The 24,702-nt window shown below is 39.0% G+C and overlaps 1 protein-coding gene and 1 long non-coding RNA gene across 5 annotated transcripts in view; one reads left to right on the plus strand and one right to left on the minus strand.

Moving 5' to 3' along the window:
- Window positions 1-19,883, minus strand: part of LOC128315605 (uncharacterized) — a 48,542-nt gene extending 28,659 nt beyond the window's left edge. For all 4 annotated transcript variants that reach the window (XR_008298536.1, XR_008298535.1, XR_008298537.1 and 1 more), the window contains exons 1-3: window positions 19,705-19,883; window positions 18,600-18,702; window positions 3,206-3,318 (exon numbers count right to left, since the gene is read on the minus strand). This is a non-coding gene — a long non-coding RNA (uncharacterized LOC128315605). The remainder of the gene's footprint in view (window positions 1-3,205; window positions 3,319-18,599; window positions 18,703-19,704) is intronic.
- The window catches only part of COL9A1 (collagen type IX alpha 1 chain), an 87,416-nt gene extending 63,494 nt beyond the window's left edge, over window positions 1-23,922 (plus strand). Inside the window, exons 32-38 of the mRNA XM_053222609.1 lie at window positions 870-914; window positions 2,250-2,282; window positions 6,221-6,367; window positions 6,591-6,645; window positions 8,256-8,444; window positions 14,929-15,006; window positions 23,391-23,922. Of these exons, the coding sequence (XP_053078584.1) occupies window positions 870-914; window positions 2,250-2,282; window positions 6,221-6,367; window positions 6,591-6,645; window positions 8,256-8,444; window positions 14,929-15,006; window positions 23,391-23,575 (732 nt within the window). The 3' untranslated portion in view covers window positions 23,576-23,922. The remainder of the gene's footprint in view (window positions 1-869; window positions 915-2,249; window positions 2,283-6,220; window positions 6,368-6,590; window positions 6,646-8,255; window positions 8,445-14,928; window positions 15,007-23,390) is intronic.
- The last annotated feature ends 780 nt before the right edge of the window (window positions 23,923-24,702 follow it).

The following is a 24,702-nucleotide window of genomic DNA, read 5'->3' on the forward strand; positions in this document are numbered from 1 at the left end:
GCAGGGGGCACTGGCTGGTTTATGGTGTGAATAAAAAGATGGAGGCTAGCAGTTTCGCTCAATGTGCTTCATTCATAGTGTGTGAAAGCTAGAATTTAGTTTTGTCTGTAACCTTATCTACTACTTCAATAAGCTGGAGCTGATGATGGCTCTGCCTCCAAGACCACACATTGTCCTTCCTATGAAAAGAGTGTCCTGGCTCTGATTCACAGGATTGGTTTACTTGTAACTGATAGAGCCTTCTATAGCCACATCATCATATTTTGAGTTCTTCTGTATCAAGACTTTAACAAATAAATTATGAACATGAATTATAATTAATCCTTTTTGTGGGTTCCTTTTTCTACAGTGAAAGCCTTTTTTTCAAGGAATACCTAATTTTATTTACTAATTTATTTTTTAAAGTTTATTTATATTGAGAGAGATAGAGACAGTGTGTGGGGGAGGGGTAGAGAGCTAGGGAGAGAGAATCCCAGGCAGGCTCCATGTTTTCAGCACAGAGCCCAATGTGGGGCTTGAACTCATGAAATCATGAGATCAAGACAAGACCTGAGCTGAAACCAAGAGTCAGACACTTACCGACTGAGCCACCCAGGTGCCCCAAGGAATACCTAATTTTAAAATTGCTGGATACAATCATTAATCCTTAAGTTTAGAAGAAACTCAACCTCGCCTTCTATCTTTTCTCTAGGCTCTCTTCTGATTTAGACTAGCCACTGACAGATTGAGAAGCCATTGGGAGCATTTTGTATTTCTGCATGATCCAGGGGGCACTGTGGGCACTTCGGAATGCTTATCCATGTTGACTGGTTAAAACTGAGGCAAGGGACTGAGAATTCAAAAATGTGACTTTTAATCTTAATTTTTAGGGTTCCTCTGGTGAAGAAGGAGAAGCAGGAGAAAGGGGTGAACTTGTAAGACATTTTGTTCTGGTTAATGATGAGCTGTACTGATTTCTAATTGTATTAGAAACATATTTTTTCTTTGCTACTGTCACTTGCTGACTTCTATAGTGGCTACAATGTTTCTTACATAAACTAATGACTTCCCAAGACTGCAGCCAAGATCAAGTAAAGCACAGGGGAAACACCCCAAAACTGATAGACCTGACCTTAAGCCTTTGGAGAATAAAGTATTCTCTTATAGGTGGTGAATTTTCTTGTGGCTTTACACCTAGACATTCCAAGTGATTCTTATAGGACTATAGAAATTCTGTGAATAGTGCCTATCATGGAAACAAAATTAATTTTATTAGGGTTACAAAGCTGTGGCTCACAAGTGTGACTGTAGGTATTCTCTGTAGTCTAAAACCTTCCAAAGAAGTGACCTCCATCTCCAGAGGATGCTGCTGCTAAATCTCCAGGAAGGCAGTAAGAATGAGAAAAAATTGTCTTTATTGCAAGAACTGCTAGATCTGCTGGCTCATCTCTATGGTTTTGACACAATCTAACATGACCTAATGTGAAAACTTACGTTTGGTCCTTTGGAGTGGTAACAGATTTCTCATAAAATAGTTCCAGAGAGCACTTAGTGCAGGAAAAAATTCTAGTAATGTTTTATTCAGATTATCAGGATTTAGAACTAATATAAATGTAGCATCTAAATTAGGCAAAGCTCTCTATTAAGTAAATTTGAAAAAGGATTATTTTAATTTTATTTTCTGTTAAAATTTTTCATTTTATGGGCTAAGAGGATGTTTTAAGTCATTCTGTTTTGTAGTGGAGATGAACTGATGCGCTAAAACTTGAGCTGAATTCACATCTAGAATTAGGGGTGGGAGATTTCCAAATCTTATTTTTTAAGCATAAAACCATTCATATTTGGTTTGATAGACTTTTGGGGATAAGTTTTAAAACACTGTTAGAATTTCAAAAATGAAGTCATCAGGTTTAAATGTCTACTGTGTTTTGAAATAGCATGCTAGTTTGATATCTTTTGACTTACACGTTTTAATTCTCACACCTAGCATTTTAGATCTAGTTGGAGCCTTGTAAAGCTCTGATTCAACCCTGTTATTTAACAGGTTAGCCAAAGGCTAGGAGGTTATAAAGCTCACAGAGGGTCACAAAGTTAAGTAGTGGAACTAGTACTAGAATCCAAATTTTGAATCTAATGTTTTTCTGCAGTGCCAGGGTCCATCTGTTCATAGTTTTCTGTAGATTTCAGCAGCACAATAACCTTTGAAATGTTTTTAGTAGACTATCAAATGTGAATGCATTGTTCTAATACAATTTTTTTTATTGATTTAGGGAGATATAGGATTACCTGGGCCAAAGGGATCTGTAAGTACAATGAACAATAATGGTATAAAAAATAAAAATATCAATAAAACTACAGAAAATGCAATACTCTGCTTTATGAAATCACTCTATAAAATTCAATTCTTAAAGGACTTACCTTCAAGGAAATTAATGTCTAAATTTATTCTTTGAGTAATGGATTCATCCAAAGGAAAAAAAAAAATACCTCACAACGATGTAAATGGATCTACCTTTTGAACTAACTACTCTGAAGGAAGTTTTTTTCATAAGTGGCTCAATGAGAATACATGGTAATTTCTTTCACCAACGGGTCATATTTTTCATGTTTATTTACTTTTGAAAGAGAGAGAGAGGAGAGACAGAGCATGAGCAGTGGAGGGGCAGAGAGGCAGGGAGACACAGAATCTGAAGCAGGCTCCAGGCTCTGAGCTGTCAGCACAGAGCCCGATGTGGGTCTCCAACCCGTGAACCACGAGATCATGACCTGAGCCGAAGTTGGACGTTCAACCGACTGAGCCACCCAGGCGCCCCAAATGGGTCATTTTAAAAGGACTGACTTGTCCTTTGTGGTGACAAGAGTATAAATAAATTTCATTGGCAGTCTTACGATTGCAAATATTTCAGTAATTTTATCAATCTCCTGTGTGTTCTAGTTGGGGAAGTAACAAAGTCATAATGCATAAGAAAATATAACAGACAATTATTAAAGCTAGAAAATGATCATCTCATTCATCATTTTACAGAAACTAAACTGATGTCCTTAGAGATTATATGTATTCAGAATTATAGAACCAATAATAGAACCAATTATTACAACAAGACTAGTAGAACCAGTTACAGAAACCAGCAAACCTGGGGTGATTTGCTAGTTTGAAAGGAATGCACATCTAATACAAAGAAATTTAAAAGAGTATAAGGAGAAAAGATGAAGCTCAGACTCTAACCTCAAATGCCGCCACCACCAGCTTCTGGTTTATCTTTTTGTCCCTCCTGTTTCTGGAATCTCCACTGTTCTCTGTCCTGTACAACACATTATCCTCATAGCAGCCAGTGTCATCTAGATAAAAATATAAAGCCACTATTAATCCCTCCTCTGCATAAAACCTTCAGGAATAACATTTGGTAGAATAAAATCAGACATTGAGCAAAATATACAAGTCTTGGATGAAGTGGATTCTGCCTTGCCAACCTCACCTTTACCTCTCTAGAAGTTCATCTGTTTGCAGTGCTTTTTGCTTGGCATGCTGTGTAATGCCTTGTGCTGTTCTCCTAGCCTGAAACACTCTTCCTCTTTCCTTAGAACACCTACCTCCTGCCTAAGCAGTTAGCCCCATCCTGAGCCAGACTTTCCCCCAGAGGACCCTCCTTCCCAGACTTGGTTACAGTGCCAGCTCTGGGCTCTTTACATACACGTGAATTAAAAAGTATTAGGTCACCTGTTTACATACTGCCTCTAAACACCATTGATAGTCTCAAGCTTCAAGTAACATCTTTATGCCTAAGAATCTTTGACAGAAATATCTTACGCTTGACAAAAACATAGAGTAAACCTTGGTAGGACTTCGTAATAGAAATCCTACTTCATGGGAATGCAAGCTGGTGCAGCCACTCTGGAAAACAGTATGGAGGTTTCCCAAAAAACTAAAAATAGAACTACCCTACGACCCAGCAATTGCACTACTAGGCATTTATCCACGGGATACAGGTGTGCTGTTTCGAAGGGACACATGCACCCCCATGTTTATAGCAGCACCATCAACAATAGCCAAAGTATGGAAACAGCCCAAATGTCCATTGATGGATGAATGGATAAAGAAGATGTGGTAAAAGCTTTTATATATAATGGAGTATTACTCTGCAATCAAAAAGAATGAAATCTTGCCATTTGCAACTACGTGGATGGAACTGGAGGGTATTATGCTAAGTGAAATTAGTCAGAGAAAGACAAAAATCATATGACTTCACTCATATGAGGACTTTAAGAGACAAAACAGATGAACATAAGGGAAGGGAAACAAAAATAACATAAAACATGGAGGGGGACAAAACAGAAGAGACTCATAAATATGGAGAACAAACTGAGGGTTACTGGAGGGGTTGTGGGAGGGGGGATGGGCTAAATGGGTAAGGGGCACTAAGGTATCTACTCCTGAAATCATTGTTTCACTATATGCTAACTAATTTGGATGTAAATTTTAAAAAATAAAAAATGAAACAAGTTAATAAAAAAACCCAGAAATCCTACTTCCCTCTTTAGAAATAATCAGTAATGTTCAATGGTAAGAATTCTGGTTATAAAAGGAAAAAGTGAGTGAACAATGCAGTGATCAAAATGAGTCTCATTTAAATTTGGGAGTTAACTCTTGATTTATCACCTCCCTTCCTACCCCTCTTGTCTGACACCACCCATGTAATACTGATGCAGCTGAAGTGTGTTGTCCCAGAATAGGGAAATAATTATGAGCAGACACACTTCACCTTCCTCAGTGATGTCAGCATAGACAACCTGATAAGTAGGTGAAGTCTGTACACCAGTTTCTACTTTGGCATACCACTATTCAATTGAAGGATTCTTTCCAAAGACCCAGGACCCTTGTGATGCCTTAGCCATGTTGGCCCTTGATCTCTTCATCAAAATGTCCTGTCTCTTGTTCCAGAAGTATTTCGGACATTGTCAACAAGATGATGGACTCTGAGTTGGTTTCCTTTGTTCCCTGCCAGTTCTTTAGTGCACTTCCAGACTCACTTTGGCTTCTCCTCTGGGCAGTTTTAGAAGCTGTTAAAATTTTGCACTGTAGTCATTTGACAATTCCCAACCCTCCACAGCACATCCTTAGTTCTCTCTGCTGACACTGTCTTTCAGGAAGTCTTTAAGCCATAATTTCATCATAGAAGCAATTCTGACAGATTGACTTAGATGAGTATCATTTTTTCATAAAGAAAGATTGGAAAAGGCACACTTGCTGAGCTATATTCAGATGTGTCTAGTGAAAGCCCTGCCTCACCACCTTCTCCCTTCCTTACAACGTTTGAAGGTTTAAAAAAGTTGGCTCTTTCTAGGTGAATGTTGCATATGAAAAGGAAGCAGGGTTAAGTTGCTTTATGAACTTTATAGTGAGCACTAGCATTCCTTAATGCCTCCTGTCCTTTTATCTTCTCATTCTTATTCTGTAAACAATGGCACATTGTAACTAACTACTATGCCATAAACTCTACCACAGGGAACTTAACAGAAAGTGAATTAATTTAGTCTCTTAAAGCAGTTATTGTAGATGGTAACTTTAAAAAATGCTTTTAGTGGTCTGCTTTCAGAAAAAAAAACTGTTATATGCTTTTGTGCTAAGGAAATAGTTTATTTTTCAACTTCTTTAGTATTTAGATTTTTAGCTTCCTCAATACTTCAATAAATTATGGACCAATTTTTTTTTGTTCCAGCATTTTAAATGTATTCGTGTTAGGTGCAGCATTTTAAATGTATTTAGTTAATGTTAGTATTTTAGAATTCCTGGATACATTTGGCTTCTTTAAATTCTCCAGAATGTTATAAAGCTAAATAATTTACGTTCTTGGAAATATGTTTATTTTATGCTTTCTGTATTGGTGACATACAAAGTAACCTGTCTTGTAGGAAGTCAGTGGCCTTTTTGTGACCAAAAATTGAATAAGTCTTGTTAAAAACTAACTTGTTCTTAGGAAGTGGCTTAAAGTATAAAAAAATGTGGTTTTAAATATATTATTTCAATGAGTATTTTGAAATAGTAACTCTACCAAAAAGAAAGATTTTGAAAAGCTTTACTTGACTGGAATTCTCAGAGCAGCATATTTGTAACCTCTGAGCAAATACCTCTTGGGAGATAAAATGTAAGCAAACCCCAAATTTCATGTAAGTCTTGTATTAACACGAAGCAGAACATTACTTGTGGATAGCCCTGGTTTTTTAACGTGCCATTGTGTTCTAGGTGGGTAACCCTGGGGACCCTGGCTTGAGGGGGCCTGAAGGCAGTCGGGGGCTTCCCGGAGTGGAAGGACCGCGAGGACCACCTGGACCGCGAGGCGTGCAGGGAGAGCAGGGTGCCACCGGCCTGCCTGGCATCCAGGGCCCTCCAGTGAGTGGCGGACAGTCCCCAGGGTTTCCCCTTGGAGACTTAGTCTCACAGCACCAGAAGGGGGGTGGGGAGCCAGGCTGGCCCAGACTCGAGCTCCTCAGCAGTGTGGGAGGGTTCTCTGGTAAATCCTGCCACCTGGTCACTTGCCGAGTCTGTCAGGTTACCATTTAACAATGTCTTCTTTATGGTTCTGTTTACAAACCGTCTTTTTTTTCTGTCCCAGGGTAGAGCACCAACAGATCAGCACATAAAGCAGGTTTGCATGAGAGTCATGCAAGGTAAATAAATCATAATGTCTTGACTTTTGTTTGCTTTAAAGGTGGGAGATCTTGAATAATGTTAATATTGTTTTATCCAGTTTGTTGCCACACAAAACCTTATAGCCTGAAAAAAAAATAGGTTACACACACACACACACACACACACACACACACACACACACACACACTTTTTTTCCCCCTTTGGAACACAAATTCTCAGGTATCCTTCCCCCTCCTTAACATCCTACTACTTAGTGTATAAGGCACTGACCTTGGCTCTTTGCGTAGCTTATATGTGAAATAATTGAAAGTCTTCATGCCCATAAGAAGCATAAGGACATTATCTCTACTCATGTATAACATAGGTAGAAAATTAATAACTAGTATTTTACTAAAATGGTGATATATTTTTACTTTGCTAACCTTTGTCTAAATTCATCTATGGCTACAGCAGTTGTCTGTCATAGCTCTTTCAGAAATGGTCTAGTTCTAAAGTCACATAGCAAAGGAAACTGGGGACAAAGAAACTTGGGAGATCCTATAACATGGAGGCCTTCTAACAAATAATTAACTTATTCTGGTTGGAACCAATTCTGTCGCGATACTCTTCTTTTGTATGCTCATGAGATAGCCTAATTTGTCTGGTAGACTTGTAGAGCTTTCCCAGAATGAAATTGTCACTCTATATTTGAAAACCAATATAAGTCTCTTCATTGCAGACACTTAATCTTAAAAGAATATTTCAATTTTATATGTTATATCTCAAGAAAATTATAATTTTATGTTAAGTTTTACATAAGGCAAACTAGAATGTTCACATTTAAACAATTTTAAATTGTTGGTTAGGAATTTGTTTCCAAATCATAATCTCCTTCACACCTTAAAAAAAACATTATACTGGCATATTTCCCATAGAGTATTTTCATAGGAAAGATTTCTTATTCTTCATCATTTTAGTGGATGATTCTTAATCTATTTAATGGTTCCTGAAAAAGCCCACACAGTTATTAATTTTTAAGACAGACTATGAACATTCCCAGGAAGCAAGCTATTTTTAGTGTCTGTTGTCTATTCCAAGCATGAAAAAACTTTTGAGAGGGGAACCTATAAGAAGTTGTGAATGCTCAGGATATTTTAGCTTACTCAGTATCTTCAAACTAAAACTGTGGGGCTAGGTCTCAACTACTGTCTCAATGCTAATTCTGGACAATGTCCTTGCCTTTTCAAAAGCTTCTGGATATCCACTTCTACCTATGTTAAGAAACTCATTTTCTTCCCATCCTGGCTTTTCAGATAACCAGCCAGGACTCAGGTGACATACTCTTCCTTTTAGCACAATACCCATCAGAAAGACTTGCTGTGTTTTTTTTTTTTTCTCACCCCCCTCCTCCCCTGTCTCAAAACAGCAAGACCAAATATATCCAGGGAGAGCTGAATAAAACAGCACCAGTGAAGCCTCTTGGCAGAAAGTCCATGCAAAAATGATCCAACTTTATTCACTTCTTGCCACCAATTTTGAAGCTCTGGGGACACATTTAGAAAAAAAGACACTTGAAATACCCCTTTTATCATTTGAGTCACTTTCATGCTTCTGACTTCTATGGGCTGTTTTGTTTATTATCTTTTAGAGCATCTTGCTGAGATGGCTGCTAGTCTCAAGCGACCAGACGCAGGAGCCTCTGGCCTCCCTGGGAGGCCTGGACCCCCTGGTCCCCCAGGACCTCCTGGAGAGAATGGTTTCCCAGGCCAGATGGGACTTCGTGGCCTCCCAGGCATTAAAGGCCCCCCTGGTGCTCTTGGTTTGAGGGGGCCTAAAGGTAAGTCATCTGCCCAGGTGGAACAAAAGAACATACACTGTCCTTTTTCAGATGTATTCACACATCTTTCCAAGATCAGAAAACTATTATATGACATCCTCTTGACCTTGCTGTATGACAACGGTAGACCAAAAACTAGAATTAAGGTCCCTTGATTTTTAGTACTTCAGTCATAGTCCAAAATAAATTTTACAGGATCTTGCAAAGGATCAACCAGCTTTTTTAATTTTTGTTTTGAGACTCTAAAATCCTTGTAGAGTTCTTCTGAGATGGCAACCAGCCTTAGAATGTTTGTATCCGTTACTTAAACTAACGAAATTTGTTTGGACATAAGACAAATTACATCATGAACTGAAGCTCCCTCCCTCTTCTTTTAAAAAGTGACACTGGATATTTAGTTCTGATGGATTTTTTCCAGCTCTGAGGTATAATCTTACTTTTTCCCCTTCTTTAACATTTAAGGGAAGGTGAACAAGTTTGTTTCTTCCCCCTTTTATTTAAAAGCAAGTTAAGCCTTTAAAATCAGTATTTTGCAGCAATATAGGATTGTGAGAGTGTGTTAGGTATTCAGCAGGACCTGCAGAAGGACTGGTTGCCTCAGATGGTGCTTGCTGGTTGAGGTGAGTAAGTATGTCAGCTTGCGTGGGTGTGTGCCCTGGATAATTTACAGAGAGAGCTGAATAAAATCAGGAATTTCTGTCTTATGGTGAGTGACCGACGGTTCTCTCGGAAGCTTCAGAAAGGCATGGCATCAGAAATCAGAGACAGACTTGTTTTTCTTTCAACGGTGGTGTTCCAATTAGGGATAAATATTATGGTGTGAATGGTCAGAGGGCAAGCAAGCTGCCTTTTTGGATCTATAAATGAACTGCTGATGCATTTGGCTAACTACACTTTCAGCTGGAACAATTTTGTTAATTATATTTGATTTTTTTTTTTGGCATGTGCACTGCTGTATGTGAAAAAATGAGCCCTAATTGGAACCTCTTGTAAGGCTGGCACAATTTCCAAGCTTTCAAGGGGCTGGACAAAATGAAATATGGAGAGAGCTCGGAGCTCTTCTTAAAGAGAACTGAATATTTTCTTTGAAAGAATCACATAGTCATTCATCTTTGTCCTGCTTTTAGCTATTGGTTGAGGAACTCATGAGTGGGTACTCTGTGGGTAGGCCACATTCACTCTGTTAATAATTTCCAAGGAACTCTGCTGCCTCCGGTGGATTGTTGACTTAGTTGGTTCAGCTGCACCAGAGCCCACAGATGACTCCTCAGCCTTTCCTGTAAGTTTCCTTTAGAGCAGTGGTTCTGCAAGAGTGCTCCCTGAAGCATCGGCACCACCAGGGACCCCCTTTGCAATACAAGCTCTCTAGCCCACCCCAACCCCACTGATCCAATCAGAGACTCTGGAGGTGGGGTCCAGCAGCCTGCGTTCTAACAAGCCTCCAGATGATTCATTCCTGTGCTGCTACATGCACTGGTATAGTGCAGTCACCCATTTTCCTACTGGAAACACCTTGTAGGGGCTGTAGAAATCACAGTCCTATTCTCTTTGGCCAAAAGGAAGTCTGTGTATGTGGGGTAGAACTTAATTTTGAATTAGTAAGAGAACTCCCCTCAAGTTCCATCTTATTTTCTAAGAAATAAGAATGTCTGTTTACTTACTATGCTAGTAGAGTCTGCCTGAAGTTGTGTTTCTCAGCCCGGGATGCACAGCGGAATTACCTGAGGAGCTTTAAAAACTGCCCACAGCTGGGTCCCATTCTCAGAGATTCTGATTTAATAGGTTTGAGCCGCAGGATTTAAAAATATTCCCCATGTGATTTTAATGTACAGCGAGGGCTGGGAGCCACAGGAAACAAAGGTGAAACGTTCAGGAAGCTCTCTGGGAAGGTCTTAGCAGCACTGAATTATGGCTGGCTTGGGCTGAGTTGGCTCTAGCAGATAAACTTTATTTTGAAGGGAAGAAAAATATATTTCTATATTTGGAACCTGGAAAATGTCTCTAGCACTAAGTTTATTCATTAAGCGTAGTTTGATCATATAAAGGACTTCCCCCTAATTTTTCTTCAGTATTTACAACATAGTTTATACTCTAGAAGTGATACAGTCTTTTTTTTTTTCTAAAGGACTTTCTCTCCCCACCCTCCTTCCATCCCTATATTGTCACTGGGTTCCTTTAAAGCAGCATCTTCTGTCAGTTTTCTTGAAATTTGGGGTATGGGAAGAAAGGAGTACTATCCTCAGATTTTATCCAGCAGTGCTGTCATGAATTTGGAAATGTATGATTCCAGGTAACCGGACTTGACCTTTCTTGTCCTATCACATCCAGTATAACACTAATATTTAATTAAAAACATATAGTGTTCCACTGGCCAAAGGTTACAGATCAGTTTTTTCCTGAGAACAAATACTTCGCCATTTGAAATTTAAATGTTCAGCTAATTAGAGAAGAGATGTATTTCAGTGTCACCTGCTGCCTTCTTTCCATGACTAATAAAGAAGGGACAGTGAGACTTGCTCTGCCATATTACTTTGAGAGTCTTTTTCCGAGGATATTACTACATAAATAATGAACAAATAAATTTTACTAAAGCTTTTAGCAGTTCAGGCTAAGCCTTTAATAAAAGCATTTTTCCCTAAAAAAGTACTCTGCAAAACACAGTGAAACATTTTCAGTGGGAGCTAGTAGAAATATGCCTGAAATCATACTCAAATCTTAAATCATGTCCATATTTTTTGGGTTTTCATTGGCATGTTTTATGCGATACTACACTAACATGTTAAGACCAAGGCCCCTTCTGCATGTACATTTTATACATACTCAAGCAGAAACATGGAGACTTCTAATTGGCGTTATGTTCACTTTGCTTAGTATTAATTAATCTTCCATGTTGTCAATACTACTTTTAAATGTTCCCGGTTTGGATTAATTTTAAGTCCTGTGGAGTAAGGCCATATACATGTTTTTAGATATTTTAGTGTGAGTCAAACAGATGTGTCAATATGTAAATGAAGGCTTGAGAAAGTACACGTCGTAACTGACTAGCACTTTTTTCAGTATTAATCTGTTCACATGGAGTTGGAGCATCAGTTATGGCTTTCAAATAAATGAAATAAATAGCAGCTCTGGAGCAATGAGAATTTCTTCCACGTTAGCCGCTCTATTCACAGTGAGCTGTTTTTCTTGTTACCGTGCATGTTTCCCTTCTTACCTTATGTAAAGCTTATTTTACAAGCTCTTTATATATATTTTTCCACAGAGTAGGCTAGCTATTAAAGGTAGACCTTTAGTTCCCTGAGCCGGTTTTCATACATCTCGAAAGGAGACATGATCGGGGTTTGAAGAAGTGGATTAACCCCAGGGATAACACAGCCGGGCTGCAACACGGTTTGCCGTGGAGTAGCAGCAGCTCACAGTGTGGCTCTGTCTCAGAGCCCATCTCTAAAAACTGTTTTTCTATGACCAATAACCGCAAGGCAGCATCAGGATGAAGACCGCAGTCTTAGTCCTTGCAAGCGACATTTTAAAGTTGATGTAGCTTCGCTCTAGAATGTGTTTAACTTTCACTATCTGTGTGGAAGTTACATTTTAATTTATAATCTTCATCTCACATCTTCAGAAAATGTGGCACATTTATTGGCTCTTTTCTCACTGCAAGCCACCAGAATTAGAGTGATAAGACATTTAAATTGCTAAGTTAACAAGAGCGCTTAAGTTCTTAGTTTTTAAAATGCTAATTATCATATCTTCCTAATATAGTAAGGCCATGTTGATGATGAGTATAAAAAAAGAGCTTACGTGAATGTGAGTTAAACTTGAGCTCTAGATCCCTATACGGTATTTATATAAATTTAAATTGTTTTTGAAATACAGTTGATTCATGATAAAAATACTCATACAAGGACATTCACAGCTAAAATCAAAGTATGGTGACTAAACATTCACTTCATAATTAGATTTTTTTTTACTATTTTGGTATGCATGCTTTTGTTTTTTAAATTATTATAAATGGGACACAATATTGAATGAAGCTGAGCTGACACAAATGTTTGGAAAAATGATTATATATAGAATTTACTGCAAAATGCCACTGCCTCTTCTGAGCGAGTAGTAGAATAATAATATAATACTGTACCAGTGATATAGTAGAATAATGCCTTCTATGGGGAGCAGGAAAAGTCAGTTAGGACTGGTTGACTAAGGTATTAGGGCACTTTGTTAATGAGGTCAAGTTTCTAGGTTTCTCTGCAGGGGCCAGGATAATTAATGAAACTTGGTTTTCTGGCTGCTGAATCCCCAAATTCAATCAACTGTCTTGCAAATACACATGGTTGGTTGCAGTCCAAAGCATTTTCCCTATAAATAATAATCACAAATGAAATGTAGGCACTTGTGACAGCACACTTTAAATTTTGAAAATTCATTAATTTATTTTTGGTGACACTAAATTTATATTGTTTGAGAATTTAAAACTATATTAAAAGATATTTAGTGAAGAGTTTTTCTCCTACCCCTGTCTCCCATCTGCTTAGTTTCCTTTATTCTTCCCATTGGGTAATCCCTTTTATTAGTTTCCTACATATCCTTATCAGTGATAAGGTGCAATATATGATTATATACTTCCCTACATCTTTTTAGAGGCAAGTCATATTATCCTTTGGTAGTGATCTGAACCTTGATTTTTTTCATTGAACAATTATGTCTTGAGATCATTTCAAAGAGCTTCCTGATTCTTCTTCATAGCTGCATAGTATGCCATTCTATGGAAGTACCATAGTGTATTTAACCATTTCATGGACAGTTAGTTTCTAATCTTCTACCATGATAGCAAGGCTGCAGTGACTATCACTGTGTATTTTGTTTTTGTACAAATACAACATAACCTCTGTACTTCTAAGATAAATTCCTAGAAGTGGAATTGCTAGGTAAAATGGTACTACCATTTGTAATATTGATAGATATTCCAAGAAACTGCCTCAATTCACAGTCTTATTAGCAACAATAATGTATTTTTCCACAGACTTGCTAGTATATGTTTAATTAAACTTTGGAATTTGTGCTGATCTTATAGTTCAAAGTACCTTTCTTGTTATTTTTAATTTCCATTTATTTTGTTGTGAGAGTGATGTCAGATAATTTTCCATATATTTCAGAGCTATTTTTTTCCTTTTAATGAGTTCCTTGCTTATATATTATCATTTTTTATTGTTGTTGACCTTTTTTATTGTTTTTAGGAACCCTTCATATTCTGAATCATGACAGTTAAAGCCAACTCAAATCTGAGGTTATAAAATAATTCTCCTTATTTTCTTCTGGTTCTTAAATTACATTTAAATATTTGATCCATTTGTAACTTATCCTAGATCATGTTGTGAGGAACAGATTCGACTTTATTTTTTTTTTCCAGTTGGCTACCCACTTTTTCCAAGACCACTTATTGACTTGTTTGACTATTTCCCACCTTAAGATGGCACATTTATTACAAAACAAATTCTTATATGTATTGGAGCCTGTTTGGGGGCTGTTTCACTGGTCTATCTATTCAAGTACCAGTACCACACCATTTTAATTGGCATAATATGTGGTAGGATTAATTCCCTTCATGTTGCTTTTCTTTTTGGAGTTTTGTGGCTACTCTGGCTTATGTGTTTTTCTGTACAAACTTCAGAATCCTCTTTTTCTGGTTAAAAATATCTTTTTATTGAGATCATGATGAAACTTCAGCTTAGGGAGAACTCATACCTTTTTGTGATGATGTCATTCCACCTAAGAACAGTTGTCAGTCCTTTTGTATCCTTTAGAGATGTTAATTTTTTGTTGGATTTGCATATTTCTGATTAAATATATTCCTAGTTATTAATTTAATTGCTGTTTTAAATGGGATCTTTTTTCATTACCTCTTATTTCTGGTTGTTTGTAAATGTAAAAACTACTAATTTTCATATATTAATTTTGTGCTTTGCTATTTTACTGAATTCTCTCATTGTTTGTAGTAGATTTTGAGTTGATTTTCAAGGATTTAAGATGTACACTTATATCACCTGAAAATAGGGATATTTTTGACTCTCAAAGCAAATGACAATTAATAGTGATAAAGTACGCATCTCTATAATGTTTTGTCTGTAGTGGGACTGCTTCTCGTGTTTCCCTGTAAGCATGATGCTAGCTTTTGGGTTGAGGCAGATATATTTTATCAGGTCAGGGAAGTAACCATCGATTCTTATTTTACTGAATGTTGTATCAGGAATGCATATTTTATTTTGTCCTATGTCTTTTCAGCATCTATGAATATGGTCATTGGCTTTCCCCCCACTTGGATCTCTTAATATAATTAATTGACTCAATTTTTGCCTTGCTACATACTTACTACAACCTAGTTTTGTGGCAACAAAACTCTCAATTTTGGGTTTGCTTAAAGTTTAAAAATATGGAACTTTCTTTTTATAAACATACAGAAACATAACATTTCTCTAATGAAATGCAGGTGACTTGGGAGAAAGGGGGGAACGTGGCCCTCCAGGAAGAGGTCCTAAGGGCTTGCCCGGAGCTACAGGTCTCCCAGGTAAGTGTGTTATATGGCAGCATGAGGTTGAGGAATTGGTAGCAAGTGGGCAGTCTGAATTGGAAAATATTTTAAAGAATTGCTCTTTGATTACTTAAGCATATCATGTAATTCTCAATAATGGCCAGCACAGATTTTTCAAGACCAACTTTAATGAAGAGTTAAATGATCTATAAATCATGCCTGTCTGTGTTCCTCATGAGAAAACATATGTCAGGGCTTAAAATATTAATTTCTTGAACAGATGTTTTTTTAAAAAAATTGTGTCAAGGTCCAGCCACAGTGCACTTATTAGAAAATTCTGAATGAATGAGGTCCTATCCATTTTTAGCCTAGTTGATAGTTTTGTTTATTTTTTAACCAAAAAGAGCAACAAAAAAGTTTTTAAGTTTTCAAACTATTCATGTTGCACAGGGAGTAACTGAAATTTTCTTTTAAAAGCTCCTGTTTCAAACATCCAGACCCTCCAGAAATCCATATCCAAAAAAAATAAACCTGAACATTCCAACTCCTATACTCACAAAGAGCCATGCACAAGCCACATATCACAGCTGTGCTGGCTGAGGTAACAAAGTCACCTCTGTGTGAAGAGCCTGGATTCTCTCACTGGGCGTCTGTTCTCTCTTTGCACACTGGCTACTCTGTCCCCACAGTCCAGGCTGCCACACACTCATCCACTGGGAAATGACTTAGAAGCCCAACCACAGAAGCAGCATAGGAGGGGAAGTCAGTTGGGTTTGAGAGCATGAGTGACCTGGAGCCTCCCAGCAAACTCATAGCTGCTGAGGCAGTGGCTAAGGAAGGCCCCCGGCGCTGGACCCTGGAGCTGAGGAGAGGCAGGGTGAGAGGCTGTGCAGAAAAGGGTGGCCCACACTCCTTCGGTGGATTTGGAAAACTTGGTTTAGAGAAATTTAGAAAAAGAAATGCTGATTTTCTAATTCTGACAGAGGCTTCCATATTCAATCATGGCTCTAATTGCAGCCAAAAACATCACTGCTTTCTCATTACCCATTTCGTTGCTCCTGGGAATTACTTTCTCATTAAAAAAAATTTTTTTTTAAATATGAATACATTTGGAGATAGCTCACTGCTTTACTAACCCTGCGATTCATGAGTCTGTCAAGATGCTTTCACAAATTGATAAATTTTCGTGATTGGAAAAGGAAAGAAAATCTGGTTGAAGCTACAGGAGACCAAGAGAAGAAGATTTTAGTGTATGATAAAGTCTGTATTCATTGATGGATGTTTACAAGAGGAAAGGGAAATGGAATTTTCTGAGTGCTTTCCTCCTTTATCAGTGGCAGCAATAGGTAGTTTAGAGCTGATAAAAATATCATTACAATGTACTTAATTATCTATATATTACAGGATTGCCTCAGTTTCTCCTTCTCCCATTTTGTTGACAAACCACATAACGGTTCTTGGACCAGCAACTTGCACCCTTGGCAAGATTTTCCTTTATCAGAAATATATTATCATTTCTGGTGACTCTTACTTTCAAAAAATCTGTTGATAAGCCATGTTTTAAGTTTAAAATGGGAAGATTGAGGGAAAACCAGCTCTGTATGTATAGTGTCCCAGGCTGTCACGAGGGGACACGTTTCTGCCCACATGCAGCACCCCACCCAGAGCTGCTGAATCTGACTGCGAGGATTTACATGTAAATGTAAATGGCTCCGGGGCCACTGCTCTACCAGAAAGGGGCTTCCGTGATTTGCTTTTTAGTACATCAGACATTGGTGTGTGGGCAGGTTGGTTAAGGCAGGACAGGCTCACCACTGGCAGCACTGACCACTGACTGGTCCTCATCTTGTCCTCCTTGTGAAAAAAATTAATTGGTTATAGCTGTTCTTGGGTTTAAAACTTAAATATAATTTGTTAAAAAATTCCGTGGGCTATGTTAAGACTCCTAAACCTGTCCTTTTCCCTTTCCTCTGCCTTTTGCCAGTCCTTGCCCCTTCCTTCCTGGTACCATTCTGAAATCTGGTCTTTCTTTGTATATGCCTTTGTTACATTTCTATTAAGAGGATATATGACATTATTTAGTGAAAAATCTGGGTTTCAGATTATTTTTTAAAAGCTGAGGCTACCTTTCAAAAGCATGCAGTTTTCCAAGTGCTCTAGCACACAGGCACGAAGGGTTTATGTTTGCCCCAGTCACTGAGGCACCAGCTGGCTGCTTTGGTTTTTAGGTCAGCTCACACTCTCTTGTCTACACTATGAATATACTTAGCTAACAATTTCTTGAATCCATTAGTCCCTGAACAAGAGCTTTTAGGGTCATTTTTCCCCTAAAGCTAGTACTTGGAGCTTCTGAGTAGGAGCTCCTGTTTGGAGCTCCACGATTTAGACATCCTGGGTTCAAATCTTGACTCTGTCACTTACTAGTTTTCTGACCTTGGGTGAGTTTGACTCCAAATCATAAATGAAAGTACTGGTTCACAGTAAATTATTGCACTTGTTCACTGTCCACTGAGAGGCTGGGACCTTTAACTTCCCTGGCAGAGCCTGGAATGTGATTAGGAACGTGGTTTCTGGTCTCTCACAAACATAATAGTAACAGGACTATTACTAGTATGTGGAGGTCTGGAGGAACTTCCAGTAGGACTCTGTGCAGGGACTTGTCTGGAGCCTAAAAGAAAGAGCCTGTAGAACAGGATATCCTGCAACCTTCTTGGTTATCCCTATTGTTGGATTGGGGACTTAAATCCTCCTGAGTGGAAAACGTTCACTTGATCATTCTTCCTGGTGCAAACATATGTGATATATTTGAAAAAATACAACTAACACATTAATTATCTATCAGTAATCAGAATTCCTTTATGCTTTATGGACAGTTTTAGTTCTTTTCTCCTCTCCGTATCTGTTTGGCACTGATTATTACACGGCCCTTTGGGGTTGTAATGGTACACTGCCTGATATGGACCATAGGTCATTATTGTAACTGTCATGCTATCATGTTGGCTGTGGTGCTCGGTTCTTTAAAAAGTACCTATAAATCATCCAGTTTGTTCCTCCCAGCCAGAGGTAGGCAGAACAGGTATTTAAGAAGGGTGGGCTCTGGAGCCAAACGCCCACGTGTATGCACTGCTCTTTCACTTATTTTTAGCGACTCTGCCTCTTAGCGCTTCAGTTCTCTGCTGCATCCCAAGGCTGAGAACCACATCTACCCTATAGAGTTACTCAGGAGGATCTGTGTACATGTTACTACACGTGAAACACTTACAACAGCGCCTGGCATATGGCAAGCATTTTGCAAATTTAGCTGTCATTATTTTGTTATTCCTCTGTTTCTATTTGAGGAAATGCAGACTTACAGAGGTCACCTGCTCTGACAAAGGTCTGTCAGCTAATAAGTCACAGAGGCAAATATTCATACCTTCTATGTCCAGGTTCATGTACTGGACAAAATGATGCACTGGCTGCCTAGTAATAGGATTAGCTTGCCTTTGCCACGCTAGCCATACAACTTCGCCATGTTTCATAACCACATAGTGTCTTGATTTCTTTTCTGCCTCTCTCACAGAGCGGTGATTAGAGATCCCTGGGACTTTAGATGCCCCCAACCCCCATGCCCACCTTCAGTTTCTTACCAGAGGCCTTTGTGGTATTGCTTGATTGGGTTGTCTCATTAAGAGTAACTCTCTATGCCTGCTGCCACCAAACTTGCCCACTTGGGACCAATTCCTCAACGCTCTGGGGGTTTTAAGGGAAAATAGTTAATATTAGGTCCTGATCTCTTCTGTGCATTCAAACTCATGAGGGAAAGAAACAAGTTAAATAAGGAATCATATGTATGTGACCACCAGGAATGTGGCTTGTGAGCTGCGATGCTTTCCCTTTTTGGATGAGGAGAGGAGGGTAGAGCTGGCTTCTACCTAGGCACACTAGGTCACACTAGGCAACTGGGCTATTCAGGTTTCTTATGTAAAGCTGCACATAGGTGAGCTTTGCTTGTGAACACTGAGTGGAAAAAAAAACCCCAAAACTCCAAAGCAAGGGCACACTCGGTTTAGGCTTGTTTAGCAGTAGCCATTTATCCTATTTCCATTACTGCAGCTGTTTTATCTGGCTATGGGGATCTTCTATAAACAAACCGTTTTATGCCAATTCCTTAAACATACATGCTTTGTCAAACACCACAAATGCAAGCTCAGCGTAAGGTGGATATGTAAGAAAGTCCCTGGAACACACATTTTACATAACCCGTGGATAAGTCACCAAATTAATGCTGAAAATTACTTGCAGGGTTCCCCCCCCCACCCCCCTTCCTAAAGGCCTTTATACACAGTCACTTACTTTCACTTTGCAGCCTGCAGTAGATCCTTCAGAATGTTCCAGCAGGGACTGGCCTCCATCAATGTAACATGGCTACCCTCTAGTGTTCACACAGAGAATGACATTCATTTTTAAAAACGAAATGTTTGGCAGTAACATTTTTATAGGTCCTTGAAATTTCAGAAAACTATGTAATCATTAGCCAGTTAGTGCAGCTAACACACCCATGAGGCAGACAAAGCAGAATGAGAACACTTCAGATCTGTTTTCTGAGGAGTTGAAGGGTAGTTTATAGATATTCGCTAATGTAGCTGCTAGACTTCTTGAATGATTTGGACTGTGACATTGTATCACCCCAAAATTACGCTCCTAAACAACACCAAGAACCTTGGAGAGTAAATACCCAGCATCAGGACTCACCAGAAACTGATGATTTGTGAAGCCTGATTTTTTTTCCTCTGGCCAGTTGTACAGGACAAAACCTCAGAAAAAATATCTTTAGTTTCTTTTGATAGTTAGAGCTCCAGAAGAATCAATACTAACTCTTGGTTGTGGTGCCGCTTTTACTTCCCGGTTAATTCAGGCTCATTAAACCCCAAACCACACACGCAGGCACGCGCACTATTATGCATGCACGCACACGCAGCATTAGCGGCTCAATAGGTATGGAAATACTCTTAGATTGAGTAGTGGTTAAGGGCCCTTGCTTCTAGTTCTGACGCCCTCTAGCTGTGTGATGATGGACAGTTATTTAGCCTTAAAAATTTTTTTTTTAATGTTTATTTTTAAGAGAGAGACAGAGAGACAGAGAGACAGAGTGTGAGGGAGGGGCAGAGAGAGAGGGAGACACAGAATGTAGGCTCCAGGCTCTGAGCTGTCAGCACAAAGCCCTAAGTGGGGCTTGAACTCACGAGCTGTGAGATCATGACCGGACCTGAGTCGAAGTCCAACTGAGCCACCCAGGCGCCCCATGCCTTCTTAACTCTCACTTCACACAGAGGAAAATGGGATCAATAACGAGCACAGTTCAGGGCCATGGTAAAGCGGGAGCGTTGTGTAAGTGTTGATGGTGATGATGGTCAGAATGACGAAGATGACATCCAAAGCCTCAACGGGTAAATTGCTGTATTTGCCCAAGGGAGAATTGGACTGGATGTGCTTTACATAAAATAAATCAAGGATACACAGGATGGCCTTATCAACTCTTTTTCAAAGGATTAGCAGGAATCTGGAATAAATGCAGCAAGTGAAAAAGCCTCTCCTGCGATGTGTAGAAATGGGGAGGTATAATATGAAAATCTAAAAAAAGCTTTCCTTCTGCTTTCTAATATGGTTGAATAGTAGAGAATAAATCCCCTTAAATTTAAGATTTTAGGCAGGAGACTGGCTCTACAAATGTTAAAAATTTGGATTAGTTGCTAATATTTAGAAATTGAGAGGTGTTTATTAAAAAACTCAGCCTCTAGCTTCCCTTGACAATGATCAGAGGTTCTGCTGGCCCACCTTCCCTTAGGGCAGCTGTTGGCTGGAGCAAACTGCGGGGGGCACTGTTCTGCCATTCACAACAGGCCGCAGTCCTCCCTGTTTCCTCCCTAAAACTGATGTGGAATAGCGGTCACCAGTTTTCATTACATTTGTGTTATGTCTTCTAAAGACAGCAGGGTGTTGTTTTTTTGTTTTTGTTTTTTTTAGTTTATTTATTTTGAGAGAGAGAGAGAGTGTGTGGGAGGGGCAGAGAGAGAGAATCTCAAGCAGGCTCCACACTGACAGCTCAGAGCCCATGCGGGGCTTGAACCCACGAACCGTGACATCATGAACCGAGCAGAAACCAAGGACTGAGCCACCAAGGCGCCCCACCAGGGTGTTTCTTAATCTAGGACCATTTCTTTACTACCTTAAAGGTCAGCAAACTTTTTTTATAAAGGGCCAGATTTTTGGGATTTGTGGGCCATGTGGTCTCTGTGGCAGCCCTACAGCTCTGCCCTTGGTAGTGTAAGAGCAGCCAGAGGAATACAAAACAGATGACTATGGCCCTGTTCTAACAGGACTGTTTACAAAAACAGGGGTTGGCTCATTTTGGGCGATCCCATGTTTGCCCACCTGATCTGTATTACCTGTTTTGCTCCTCCTGTGGTCTTTTGGTTTGTGACCTCTCCTCTGGGCATTTTCTCCTCTTAATCTTGATTTGATTTTGTTAAGGCCGACCTGGTATGTCTCCATGATAAGGCGTATGAGAATTACCCTTTTTATGCACGTCTGTCTGGCCTTTTAAAGCTTAAAAGAACAATGTTGAACAGCAACCTGTGTCATGAGACCTGAACAGGCCCTGCTAAAGCCGTATTTATAGGTGCTGTTGATTAGAGAAAAATGTTCTCAGGGGCCTTGTCTTTAGAGGGAAACGTAATCACCTGCTTCATTACAACTGAATATAGTCGAATGGAAGCTTATGGGATAAATTAAGGGAAATTACTTACATCTCTGTTTATCTACAGCCTGGAGATGGATAGAATCAAAGATAATTATTCTCTTAATGTTTTGTCCTGGGGCACCTGGATGGCTCAGTTGGTTGAGTGTATGACTATTGATTTCAGGGTTGTAAGTTCGGGCCCTACATTGTTTGTAAAGATTACTTAAAAAAATCTAAAAAAATAAAAAGTGTTGTCCTATAATTTTGCTTTGTGTCGATCTAATTGTAAATATCACAGGAAGAATGAGATCTTATATGTAAAATAAGATATCTACCTTCTTTCTAAAAGTATGTGAGATATATGTAATAAGAACACTTAATAAGACCAGACCACTATAATAAGACCAATATAAGACATATATTAATAAGACCACTAAAATAGAAAAAGAGAACTAAAACCACTGAGAAAGAAGGAAACTGCCTAAACCTAAGCAAATGTGTAATTGAACATGCTCACCATCTTGGCTGAATGGCTGAGGTAAGAGGAGCTCTATAGAACTATATCATCATGGTGTATACAATTTGTCTTACGCAGATTTCTTACCACCACCTTTGTGCTAAGAGTATGAGAGCACTGCTGATGTGATGGGGTGGGTAAACATTCAGCAGAAACTCCCCTCTGTATTGGGTGCCATGCCTCAGAGAACATGCCACACGGGGTGATCAAACAACCTTTGAATGTGACAAAGGGAAAAAATGCTCCTGAGGAACTTAGGCCATGATAAAGTTCATGTAGGGGTTAGCCCCTGATGGGAAAACATCTGGGAACTTTGTAGGTGCCCTGCACATGCTTCTAAAAGACATCAATCAGTGATATCCTCATGAACATAATAATAGCCCCTATGTATCAGATGCTTTCAGGCATTGGAATTTAGTTTTAAGGAAGCATCATCCTGTCTTGTAGATGAAGAAACTAAGAGGTTAGTGACTTGCTAATGTCACCCCATTCACAAATGGCAGAGCAAGAACTTAAGGCTATCTTTCTGCCTCTAAATCCTGTTCTAACCCCTGACCTATATACTTCTACTCACTGTCTGGAGATTGATCACTTATTAGGGATGATGCCACTGGAAAAATATAATGTGAGCCACAATGAGAGTTGTGTACATAATTTTAAATCTGCTAGTAGCCACATTAACAAAGTCATAAGAACCAGGTGAGATTAATTTTAATAATACAGTTTATTTAGCCAATTGTGTCCAAAATATTATCATTGCAAAATATATCATGTCATGTAATAACAGTCAACATTATTAATTAAACATATTAAAGTTTTACACTGAGTTTTCAAAGCGTCCAGGTGTGTTTTACACTTACAGTTCATCCCAATTTGACTTAGTCACATTTCAGCACTCAATAGACCTATGTGGCTAGCTGCTACCATACTGGGTAGTTCAGCTCTACTGAACTTTGGAAACGTGGGTTAGAGATGCTGAGGTCTCCTTCCTCTTTTAATTTCTAAGAAACCCAAGTTCAGTGAAAGAATTTTAACATGACATCATGTCTTCATCATTTCCAAAAGCACTTATTAAGCTCCCAGGTGCACACTGCTGGCTAGGGGAGGGGGTCCAGTGCCATCTGTTAGTTTGCAGCCATTGGGGCTCTCCTGTTTACATGTGCAATCATTTGTGTGTTTCAGGTGAACCAGGTCCTGCCAGCTATGGGAGGAATGGCCGGGATGGCGAGCGAGGCCCCCCTGGGGTGGCAGGAATTCCTGGTGTACCCGGCCCCCCGGGACCTCCTGGGCCTCCTGGTTTTTGTGAGCCAGCCTCCTGCACCATGCAGGCTGGTCAACGAGCATTTATCAAAGGGCCTGATCAGTGAAAAGCTTAGTGCTGCGTGGCTGTCTGCATAAACAATGCCTGGCAAAGGGGCTTGGAGGGGAAACACCACCGAAGCTGAGGCAAAAGACAACAATGCATTACCTTCAAAGTTATTACATAAGTCTTATTTGACAGATTTAAAACAATGGTGCTATTCAATAAATCCTTTCTTTTTTCTTGGAGAGGAGACAGCAGAATCATCGGATACAAAAAAAATCAGAAAACCTAAAACCCTCCCTTTAAATAAATTTATAATCCCATTCCCAGGATCTTGAACTTTAGTGTGCTATACGTATGTGAACTATCATGGGCCACTGTGCCAATAAACAAAAACAACTGTTTGGTTTACCTCAGTTGTAGTAGTTATTTTCATTTTTCATTTAGATGTTGTTCTCAGATTATCATTTCAGCTATACAGAGGATTAGCAGACTAGTTCTGAAGAAACCTCACTGCAGTCAATAGAATTGGTGCTTAAAATTCCCATCAATGTGTCCTCTTGGGAGCAGCAAGAATGTGCTCTGCCCCATGCAACAATTTCCGTACATCACTTGCTGGTTTTCGTAGGCAGCCTGGATTTTTGTTAAACTGTACTGTATCCCAAACCCATTAATTTTTGAGCTCTTCTATGTGAAAGCAAAGAAGGAATTTTAATATCCTGCCATTCGTAAGTTTTATTGATAAGATTATTTATTTTCAAGGTTTGAGGTAACATCTCTGGTTGTACCAAAAAAATAAATATGGTTTCTTAAGCTCTTGCATGTTTTCTTATAATCATGTTCAATGAAAAGAAGTCACTGAACTTATTTAGGTACAATGAAAAATATTAAATTCCTGGTATTTCTATAGGCATGTTTATAATATTAGTGCTTTGTTTCTGTAGAGAAATTAAGCCCTTCCTGTTCCTTAGGGGTCATTACCCTGCCACAGTTCTTTGTATGTATGTGTGTAGCATGGGGGAGAGCTTCAAGGACCTTTTTTGAAATTCTAATGAAAGCTATGGGGCCATCACCCCAGAAAAACACACGAGTGCATATGTGCAAATATGTTTGTAGACTATTTCAGAGACTTCATAGACCACTTAAGCACTTGGTTTCTAGGTTAGGAACCACTGCTTTCATTTCAATGGT

Source organism: Acinonyx jubatus, chromosome B2 (genome assembly GCF_027475565.1).
Source record: "Acinonyx jubatus isolate Ajub_Pintada_27869175 chromosome B2, VMU_Ajub_asm_v1.0, whole genome shotgun sequence".
Lineage (NCBI taxonomy): Eukaryota > Metazoa > Chordata > Mammalia > Carnivora > Felidae > Acinonyx > Acinonyx jubatus.